This window comes from Schistocerca serialis, chromosome 11 (assembly GCF_023864345.2).
Source record: "Schistocerca serialis cubense isolate TAMUIC-IGC-003099 chromosome 11, iqSchSeri2.2, whole genome shotgun sequence".
Taxonomy (NCBI): domain Eukaryota; kingdom Metazoa; phylum Arthropoda; class Insecta; order Orthoptera; family Acrididae; genus Schistocerca; species Schistocerca serialis.
This window is the reverse complement of record NC_064648.1, coordinates 60,557,124-60,568,713: the sequence shown is the minus strand read 5'-3', so window position 1 is coordinate 60,568,713 and position 11,590 is coordinate 60,557,124. Positions and strand designations below refer to the sequence as shown.

The following is an 11,590-nucleotide window of genomic DNA, read 5'->3' as shown; positions in this document are numbered from 1 at the left end:
CCTAGTGGGGAACAGAGTCTTTACCTAGTGGGTGACATGTGGTCTACAAATTGTGGTGGACTAAGAGCCAGTGGCAATTTCCAACTTTACTGACAGTTTAACTGCAAATAATATCTGGCATACCGGGTGTCACTAGGTTGAACTTCTTACTCTTGAGTTGGTTGCCTGATGTTTGACAATTCCAGCACACACCATCGTGCCTCTGAGTCTAATTGGTTTGGCCAGACCAGCGAATGGAGCCACCTCACACTGAAATCTGCCGGGGTTTCACGGCCCTGATGGGGAAGTTTTCTTCTTTCTAATAATCAGAACACGAGTCCAAGTAGTTTGCAAATTTTCGTGGATGCATCAGGACGCTTCACCTGCTGCAGCGCGCCGCTCCTCACCCACAGCGTGCTGTTCTCTGCTGCCACGTGAATCAAGGTGAGAGGGTGAAGATGTGCTGCAACAGTGTAGGGTTGTTGAATGATATTCACACTCCCTGTTCTCCAGTGGACCACAGTTTGTGATATACTTGGTCTTAGTTTATTCCATTTGAATAGAATTTGACCTCCCAGTGTATTCGTGTAAACAAAGGCTGCATTGTCAAAAGAATTAATTCAGGAGAGAATCTGTATAGTTTTCACCAATGAATTCTTTGCCAATCAAGAACCATCCATTTTTCTGATCTGCGATTGTAATTTTTTTGTAAGAGCTATCAGGTGGTTGTAGTTACAAAAGGATGAGTAAAACAAATTGTCAGATTTGTAAACTTATATACGCCACTGTACTTCTATGCCTGAACTATTCACCGTTTTTATTTTTTGTGGTAATAAATCGGTACCCAGCAATTCAAGGTTTAATTTTATTGAATTAGTTAATTTGATTGTTAATGTGAGTTCTGAAAGTGAGTGCAGATGTAGGCAACGAAAGTGTCAGGAGTATAGTCATTAATTTCACAATAAAATTAATGACGTAGCTCACGATTTGAAAGTTGTCGAGAAGATAGTATTTATCTGTATGTAAAGACAATATTTGTCTCTCTCAAATATATTTATGATTAAAGCAAGCGACTGCTTGCAGCCTTTTTGTTAATGCACTCATATCTACCTTTCCTCGAGTTTTCCTGGAATATTACTGGAGATAGGTCCAAATAAGACTGCAGGATCAAAATTTTGCATTCTTTATTAAAATCGTATCAAAAGTGTGAAGAAACTGTCAAATTTCTTCCAGTCATTTGTTGCACTGATTTCATGTCAGCATATCTGCTCTATTCTGCTGTCTGGCGATACTCAAAGGGATTGTCTTCCTTTGGATCCCTGTCCCTGCTGTTTGCCCAATCAGTGCAGTGGCAGTGTCTACATGGTCCTCTTGCTGCCTCGTGCAGTGGCGTCCTCCCTTCAAGATCTCTAGCGTTGGGGTCAGCTGAGGCCCCAAGCAGCAGCCGCACCACAGGTGTGTGGCCCTCGTACGCAGCCAAGTGCAGGGGTGTGACTTGTCTGCGGTCCCTGGCGTCGACCTCTGCCCCAGCCTCCAGCAGGCACTTCACCGCTTCCACGTGTCCGCTCTCCGCTGCCCTGTGGAGAGCTGTACTCTCGCACTCGTCCCGAGCCCTTACGTCTGCCCCTGCCGCCACCAGTGCCATGATCTCCTCCATGTCCCAATCCTCAGCTGCGTCCATGAGCCTCCTGCGGCCCTCCTCTCTGGAAAGGTTGCTGTACAAAACACAAATTATCACACTTATGCAAGCACACGTACCTGACAGAGAAAGCGATAATAGAACAAAACAAAACTCTTCTCAGTGCATATCCGTCCAGCAACAAACCTGATACGATATGATACAAAAAGAGAGTGGAACTGTGTACATTAAGCTACAGAGATTCTGTTGTACCCCTTGTCAGATTCTTCATTCACCTATCCATTAAAAATTTCTTATTCAGTCACTCAAGAAATTCACTTGCCATATTTATTTTCACGTAATACAGCCTCACCAAATAGTGAAAATGGGTTTCACACACAACCACCTAGCAGCCAGTTCTCTCCACACCACTCCCTGTGCAAGGGACCCCGTGCTCGCTCCTAACTCATGTTCTGGATGGTGGAGTTGCTTTAAGTCTACATAAGCTGTGACGTTCGTATGAGCACTTCTGTGCCTCAGTGGTTTTGGCTAATAAGAGAGGTGTATGCAGGAAAGGCCTGGAGTCGAGGTGAAGATTTCTGCTGTGTGATGTCATGACAAAATGGGGCTTCTGAAATCAGATATTGAACTGTGAAGCGTATGCAAAGAAAACCAGATATAAACTCAAATCACAATTTAGCTATGACGATGACTGATGAAGGTTAAGACAACCATCAGCAGGAATCGATATGTAATCAACTAGATACTGAAGTACTGAGGAATACAATTCAAGTTTGCAGTTCCATGACGCTGTAGATAATGCAATAACGAATATTACAATTCTAAGATCAGTTGAATGGGAATGGCCTTTTCTAACAAATGCAGGTACAGGAAAGGAAGGAATGGGAAGGTAAAGCAATACGGCTGCAGGAAGAACTAGAAGAACCTTAAGTGATGTCCGTAGGAAATAAATTCAGCACATACAATAGTCTAAGAAACGGTCAATGATATCTAACACTGTGCGTAAACATCGATAACTTTAAAGAGATACCACCATTAAATGCAAGAAAGTTGGGATGGGGTACACTGAAGACCTCTTGAGGGGGAGGAGCAATCTGAAGACATGAAAAAAGAAATGGAAGTCTAATTGTAAAAGAAAGGGGATTCAGTATTACTCTGATTTTAAGAAGGCTTTGGAGGAGGAGGAGGAGGAGGAGGAGGAGGAGGAGGAGGAGATTAGTGTTTAACGTCCCGTAGACAACGAGGTCATTAGAGACGGAGCGCAAGCTCGGGTGAGGGAAGGAAATCGGCCCTGCCCTTTCAAAGGAACCATCCTGGCATTTGCCTGAAGCGATATAGGGAAATCACGGAAAACCTAAATCAGGATGGCCGGAGACGGGATTGAACCGTCGTCCTCCTGAATGCGAGTCCAGTGTGCTAACCACTGCGCCACCTCGCTCGGTGAAAGGCTTTGGATTATTTGTGCACGAAAAAAGCGGGATGGTTAGATAACACTCGTCGGGATTTTCTATAATATGAAGATAGTAACTGCTCTCTAAAGAACAGACACCATTGATGACCGTGCAGCTTCTCTAGAATAAATAATTAACTGAAACAGTCAGCCGCCGACAGGTGATGTTAATATAGCTCGGTGGGGACAGCTGAAAATGTGTCCCGACTGAGGCTCGAACCTGGGATCTCCTGCTTACATGGCAGATGCTCTGAGCCACGAAGGACATGAAAAGCGCGACTGCAGGGACTTCTCTCTTGCACGATAGCTGTGAGACCCACATTCCCAACTGTCCACAATCTACATACGTTATGTACCTAACATATTTGCCCATCCACTCATTACTCGCGCAACCTGAAGTGACGATTCCCACCGAGGTACGTTAACAACACCTGTCGGCAGCTGAGGGTTTCAATTAATTATTTTCTATAACGATTGTGGAAGGTGGCAACCAAACAATTATAGAACTTTGTCTGCAGATTTTATGAGACCATAGACATATCATCATACTGAAGAAACTATCTTGACACTGTAGAGGAGAGCAACCTTTGGACAATGAGCCCCATAGATCATTGGTCCAAGTTATTGAAGATAATACACAGATGAACATAAGAGTATTTAAGATCTTTTAGCAGACCAACCGTTCTTGGCCATAGAAGTGGAAAATTATGAAGGTTATTGCAACAGCGGTACTTTACGAAATATAGCAAAGCCATCGAAATGTTGCTATGTTAACCTCGTATGCTTACTCAAGCAGCATGTGTGACAAACCTTCCACTCTGGCAGCTGCTGAAGTGCTTAACGTACTTGCTAAAGGGTATAGCTCAGGCCTAAAACGCTCAGCTCGACTGAGTACTTGTAACCAACCCATTTATATTAAAATGGTTTCTGTGATGACATCTCTACCACCGTGCAGTCTGTCCTGAAGCTATCCGATACTAGAGCTGCCGCTACACGCTGCAGTGGGCCAACAGCAGTCCAAGGTAGCAGCCACGATCAGCAGCACATGGTCGATGGGTCACTGCCCACTGTGTATCAAGCAACTGCCTTCCGACCGTGAGGAAGTTAGGCAAGGATAGCGCCATTGCCACGCGAGGGGCTGCTGAGCGTGAAGAAACGGCACTGGCAGAAGAGGAAATTGTGTGGAAGGGTACAGTCAGCCAATACATGGTCCTGAGCGTCAACAGTATTTGAGGCAGAAGAATTACTTGGGCGAGCCACAGCCATCCTACACTGGGCTGCTGCAAGATGTATTAATAATGAGTATTAAGTACTAACAGATTGTTTCCGCAGCACGTCCTTACATCCATCGCACATGTTCAGCTACTGACTGTTACACACCTTGTCAGAGTTGCTGCGACTGTTCACACGACATATGAACCTACAACTTACAGAGCAGCGAATCAAGAGTTGTTATTTATCATGGAGAGTTTGGCATGAGAAAGTGTCAGTACCATGCTATGTGGGAGGTTTTGTTAAGAATAAGGATGTGTGGATATGTCACTTTAGAGGTACTAGTAAACAGGATTCGCTAGTATGTCAGATGGCAGGAAGTGGGCATGCAATGCCGGCCTCCCATTCCGAACTCTCCCAGCGCTTTGGGCGGGAAGAGGTCGCTGCCCACCGGCCATCGTGTCCTGTGCAGACACTGCTGCCTTTCCTGAGGATTATTCCAATGGCCCAGTCTGGCATCTGCCTTACTTGCGATTAATCTCACATGGTCGTTCCAATTCGAATCACTACCCATACTCTTACATATGTAACTGCTTCCAGTGATTATTATGCAGTTGTGTAATCACACAGTGAAGGGGTTTCTGTCTATATATTCTCAATACGTTACACTTACGAGATGTGTTCAAAAGGAAGCCGAACTTATGAAAAGGCGCAGCAACCAGCAGAGGGCGCGCTTCAGCTACTGAGCTCACTTAGCGGCAGGTTTCGATAAAAAAACTGCAATTTGCCTCATGTCGCTCGGACAATTAGCCAATTAGCAAGTGAACCATAGCCACTGAATTAAGCACGTGTACAGGGCGTGAGATTCTGCTACGAAGTTTGCGAAACCTTTAGAGAGGCATTTCAAATGCTTACACAAGCATGTGTGGGCAGGACTGATTCGCACGCAGTGCTACGAGTTGTTTAAACATTTTTTAAAGGGCAGAATGTCTATATGACGATTCCAAGCATGGACGTCCTTCCACCTCCACAGATGATGGCCATGTGGATAGCGTCTGTGCTGTGAAATCTTAACTGTTCAGGAAGTTGCTGAGGTGGTGGGCATTAGTGTAGCATCGGGCCATCAAGTTTTGAGTGAAAAACTAAAGATTCGTCGTTTCAGAGCAAAATTCGTACCCCGTCTGTTGACTGAATAGCAGAAATACCCGTGCTGAAATGTACAAGGAACTGCTCGTCGCTGTTCATGACTATGAAAACTTTAAGAACATCAGAAGAGTCGATGAGACGTGGGTTTACGGTTATTATGCTGAAACAAGAATGCAGTCGCCGCTACGCATGGGCAAGGGGACCACGTTGTCCAAGAAAGTGCGCAAGAGTGGCAAAATGGTTCGAATGGCTCTGACAAGGGAACCTCCCAATCGCACCCCCCTCAGATTTAGTTATAAATTGACACAGTGGATAGGCCTTGAAAAACTGAACACAGATCAATCGAGAAAACAGGAAGAAGTTGTGTGGAACTATGAAAAAATAAGCAAAATATACAAACTGAGTAGTTCATGTGCAAGATAGGCAACAAAGGACAATGATAGCTGATGAGCGCCGTGGTTTCGTGGTTAGAGTGAGCAACTGCGGAACGAAAGGTCCTTGGTTCGAGTCCTCCCTCGAGTGAAAATTTTACTTTATTTTCGCAAAGTTACGATCTGTGTTCACTCATTGACGTCTCTGTTCACTGTAATACGTTTAATGTCTGTTTTGCGACCGCACCGCAAAACCGTGCGATTAGTAGACGAAAGGACGTGCCTCTCCAATAGAAACAGAAAACATTTGATCGCAAGGTCATAGGTCAACCGATTCCTCCACAGGAAAACACGTCTGATATATTCTTTACGACACTGGTGACGGCATGTGCGTCACATGACAGGAATATGTTGTGGACCCACCTAACTTGCACACTTGGCGAATGGGTAAAAAGATTCTTCTACCTTGCCTGATTTAGGTTTTCTTGTGGATGTGATAATCACTCCAAAAAAAGTGATGAAAACATAAAAGCGTCACATAAACTGCATCAAATGAATGCATTAGTTTCAGAGTCGCACAGCTTCCCCTGTGCTCTGTCAAAACATATGTTTTTTACGTTTTCAAATGTTTCCGTGCGTAGACCGTCAAATTCTGTATATGTCCAAGCAAATCTGAACATGTCCTGGAATTTTGGAGAGCGAAGTTGATTATGTGTGAGTGCCTGAACTTTAATAATTATCTGAAAAAAAAATTAAAATATTCACCCGAGAGAACCAAGGACCTGTCGTACCACAGCTGCCCACGCTAACCACGGGACCACGGCGCTCGTGAGCTAACACTCTCCTCGAAGTTGCATACCTTGCGCATGGACTACTCAGTTTGTATATTTTGCTTATTTTTTTCATAGTTCCACACAACTTCTTCGTGTTTTCTCGATTGATCTGTGTTCAGTTTTTTAAGGCCTATCCCTGTGCCAACTTATAACTAAATCTGAGGGGGGTGCGATGAGGAGGTTCCCTTGTGGGCACTATGGGACTTAACTTCTGACGCCAGTAGTCTCCTAGAACTTAGAACTACTTAAACCGAACTAACCTGAGGACATCACACACATACATGCCCGAGGCAGGATTCCAACCTGCGACCATAGCGGTAGGGCGGTTCGAGACTGTAGCGCCTAGAACTGCTCGGCCACTCCGGCCGGCAGAGTGGCCAAGATCAAGGTGGTGATTGTTGTGTGTACCTAGAAAGCCTTTTCCATCATGAATTTGTGCCACATTGCGAGATGGTAAACGAAGAAGTCTACCAGGGAATCCCAGTGAGCATGAGCGATGCTGTGTGCAGGAAGAGGCCTGAATTCTGGGGAAACCAATCGTCACGCATTGTCTGCAGCTCTCTAGCTAAACTCCACATTCCCGTTGTGCCCCATCCACTGTATTCTCTGGACCTAGCTACATCCGACTTTTCCCATTTCCCAAGCTCAAAAACGCATTGGAACGACATTGTTCACAAAGTGTAGAGGAGATACAGGACTATGCGAAGAGAATCATTCACGCCATCCAACAAAATGTGTTCCAGTAGTAGTTCCAAAACTGGGTGGTGGTGGTGGGGGGGATGGAAACGGTATATTGCCCTTAGAGGGGACTATTTTGAACGGGACAGTGCTTAAAATGTCGTAGAATAAGCGATAAAGCTGATACAGCAAAACTTCGGTTTCTTTTTGAACACATCTCGTACGCTGAGGGTCAACTGTGATTCATACAATTATATTGTGAAACTTAGTGGTTCTGGAACACCATCCTGTTTATATCTACTTCAAGAAATTTCTCTGTTCAGAACTACATACCGTTTTCTGCTTGCTAGAAACTCTTCAGTTAAATGACTATAATTATCGAAGCCGGAGAGATGAATTAAAATTCGTGCTGCTGCTCGGACTAACCTGGGTAGTCTTGCTTGCTAGGCAAGAATGCTAACCATTACACCACAGCACGATGGTCAACATTGCTGAACGATGTAATGGAAAATAAGCAGAAGATGTGTAGTGTGTGTTGGGGAGGGCACTCAGGTAGTTCATGCGGCTATGTTGACCATCGGGCTGTGGTGGTGTAATGGTTAGCTTTCCTGCCTAGCAAGCATGAAGACCCGGGTTTGCTGTTCATTACTTGGCAGTTTCTTCAATGCCTTCCAGAGGTGAAGGAGCATGGAATTAACGTGGGCACCTTTATCTACTGCTTTATGGATTTCTTAGGAGAACAGAACAAAGCGGGGTTCACTCAAGCGTCGTTTCCAGAGCCCATATTCGTACCTATAAAGGCGATTTTCAGTCTATAGAAATGTTTCGATATGAGAGCGTGAAACGCCCCGAAATTCTGCAAAAGACCGACGTCATAGATGAAGATCTATATAACTTTGTGCGTCTGATCGACGACCTTTCAGAAAAATGGGAATGACTTGCGCTTTTTTTTACTAAACATTAGGAAGTTTAGTTCTCTAGGGAACTAGCTACACTGCTGCTCTAGAGGCGTAAACACTATCACATACTCTTGCCCTGTCTGGTCCAATGGCCTTCTCTGTTGAGCGACTTCAGTTGCTTTTCTAGCTCTTCGTCACCTATTTCGATGTGTCATTTTATCATTCATGCGAATGTTTAAACGAGGAACTATAGCTCCATGTTCCTGTGCGCAAGTTTTGGAAAAAGGCGTAGAGATGTTTCCAAACGAACATGCGTGTTACAAAGTATTATTTTGTCCAAACTATCGATCGCTGTGCTTCGGCCCAGCTATTGGAGAAACGAATACAGGGTCTAATTTATATTAACAGCCGCTAGATGTAAGTTGTCTTCCGTTTTCCTTTGTAACCGTCGTATGTTGAAAATGGCTACTCCACAGCAGAAATCAGTTCACGTTCTCCAGTTTGCGAATTGCAATTCCGCGATTACAGTGCAAAGACGTTTCAGGTTGAGGTACTAAATTGATCCTCCGATTCATTTTCTAACAACAACGCACCCCATCACTGGAGTCGCCAAGTGCGTTAATATCTGAATGAAACTACTGAACCGTTGGATTGGTCGTCAAGGAGTTTGTGACTTAGTATGTCTCAGCTGGGCTCCAGTCATCGGATTTGACACTCCCTGTCCTCTTCATGTGGGGTTTCGTTAAAGACGACGTTTATGTACCACCACTCTCACAGAACCTGGAAGAGTTGAAGCACCAGATCCGTACTGCCGTAACATCTGTGAAAGTATGGAAGGAATCTGAGTATCGATGTGATTGTGTCGCTGACTGAGGACTTACTGAACATCTGTAATATGAACTTGAGAGGTTCGTAAAGGTGTATTTGTAAAGTTTCGTATTCGTATATCTTTAATAAGTGTATGCATTCGAAATACGTATATTCTTTGTTCGTCATCCTATGCTCCAGTGCCATTGTGACCTGTGTGTCCACAGGGGGAGGGGCGGCGAGGGAGGGGGAGGGGCGGCGAGGGAGGGGGAGGGGCGGCGAGGGAGGGGGAGGGGCGGCGAGGGAGGGGGAGGGGCGGCGAGGGAGGGGGAGGGGCGGCGAGGGAGGGGGAGGGGCGGCGAGGGAGGGGGAGGGGCGGCGAGGGAGGGGGAGGGGCGGCGAGGGAGGGGGAGGGGCGGCGAGGGAGGGGGAGGGGCGGCGAGGGAGGGGGAGGGGCGGCGAGGGAGGGGGAGGGGCGGCGAGGGAGGGGGAGGGGCGGCGAGGGAGGGGGAGGGGCGGCGAGGGAGGGGGAGGGGCGGCGAGGGAGGGGGAGGGGCGGCGAGGGAGGGGGAGGGGCGGCGAGGGAGGGGGAGGGGCGGCGAGGGAGGGGGAGGGGCGGCGAGGGAGGGGGAGGGGCGGCGAGGGAGGGGGAGGGGCGGCGAGGGAGGGGGAGGGGCGGCGAGGGAGGGGGAGGGGCGGCGAGGGAGGGGGAGGGGCGGCGAGGGAGGGGGAGGGGCGGCGAGGGAGGGGGAGGGGCGGCGAGGGAGGGGGAGGGGCGGCGAGGGAGGGGGAGGGGCGGCGAGGGAGGGGGCGGCGAGGGAGGGGTTGGAAGGAGGGGGGAAGGATTGGGGAAGGAGGGGAAGGGGATGGAATTGCAGCCCTGGAGAGAAATAAGGCTGCAATAGCTCGGGGGCCCCATGCTCACCACACATGTAGCCACGTAAGAGTTGTGGAGCCCCTGGGGGGGGGGGGGAGTTACTGCTGTACACGTTTTCTTTAACGTGGGTCCATAAAAAGGAGTTGCATGTGTTCAGATTCAGAGAATATAGCCGCCAGTCGAGGCCCAAGCCATTGGCCACTGGGCACTTCGCAGCCAGAATGTGGTACCCCAGGCGCTGCTTCGGGACATCAAACACACTCCCACTTCGTTGGGGGTCGAGCTGAGTCTTACATGAACCCCATCCTGTCGTAATCAGGGTTGCTTTACAATATGGGGATGGAATAATCTTCCAAATTCTTCACATACTCTTCAGCAGGAACACCGCACTGATTATTGTGCACTCACTGTACAGTCACCCCTTGAGGCGCAAGAGACTTCTCGATCGCAAAATGCGGATTCTCAGTCTCCTATATGAGCGAATTTTGCTTATTGACGAACTCATCCAACTGAACGTGGGCTTTGTGACTAAACCAAACCATATTCACCTCTAAATCAATGCTGTGGACCATTGTGTTGGCGAAGCAAAACCACTGTTCATGGCCCTGAGGCGTAACAGCCGATTTAACTGTATTTTGTATGGGAAGAGATGCAGGACTTTAACAACAATTTGTGTCAGTGTCTCGTGGATGATTCCCACCGTTTTCCAGCTTGTATGAAACAGTGCATGTCTTCGATGCTTTCGGGCGTTTTCACTCATTTTGCACAACAGACATTGCCAACACTGTCATCAAGACTACCTGATCTCTCAAACTTACAAATAGAATTCTTGATTATTAGCACACTTGAACCAGTTGTCTTCAGCTATAACTCTGTCACAAACTTAGATCCGCAGGTGGGCTCTTATTGCTCGCATAGTAGGGCTTCACAAGCCTTCAGGCACGCTGTACTGTGACATTTTCACTTGCACATGCACGTTCGCATATTAACTCCCATCATGCTCCACGGCCAACCGCGCAGTTTGAACGTCCTAACGCAAACTGTTCAGAAGTTAGGACTATTTCATTTCATATAGTAAAATGATTGCCACCCTGTGTATTTTGTTCAATCCGAAATGCTCAGTTTGCTGCAACCTGTGTGAACAGAGCAGATAGGAAAGCGACCTGTCTATTGCGTATGCAGGTATTGGACAAAACGTTGCATAGTGAGTACCTGAATTGTCGTGCCAGCACCTCAAGAGACTGCTGCGCTGCAGTGTCTGGCGCCACCGGCTGCTGCGCTAGCCAGCTCTCAACCGCTGCTACGGCCTGCCCCACGCCTGCTCCCTCGCCAGACTCCTCCAGTGGTGCACCCTGGCCGCCTGCCAGGCTGTCTCTCTCCGACTCTGCCATCACAGTCACAGTCTGAAACACACACACACTGGGACATCAGTGGGTCTGTATAGTTGCCGCAAAGTAAGTAACAATACCCTGTAAGACGATTACTAATTGACAGATTCGTCATTGTGATGCGTTTAAAGGGACTATACTACGCGCGCGCGCACACGTACACACACACACACACACACACACACACACACACACACACACACACACACACACACACACACACACACACACACACACAAAACACAAACTAGATGAGTATTATGCTTTAGTATTTTAAGATGACAAGAACTATGCCCCTTACATGAAGTCAT

The 11,590-nt window shown here is 47.2% G+C and overlaps 1 protein-coding gene across 1 annotated transcript; it reads right to left on the bottom strand.

The window, feature by feature from the left end:
* Positions 1-1,249: 1,249 nt before the first annotated feature.
* LOC126426440 (ankyrin repeat domain-containing protein 65-like) lies at positions 1,250-11,282 on the bottom strand. Its single transcript, XM_050088356.1, has 2 exons — positions 11,104-11,282; positions 1,250-1,694 (listed from the first exon to the last, which is right to left on the bottom strand). The coding sequence occupies exons 1-2, from the start codon at positions 11,280-11,282 to the stop codon at positions 1,250-1,252; spliced, it is 624 nt and encodes a 207-aa protein (XP_049944313.1).
* Positions 11,283-11,590: the final 308 nt, after the last annotated feature.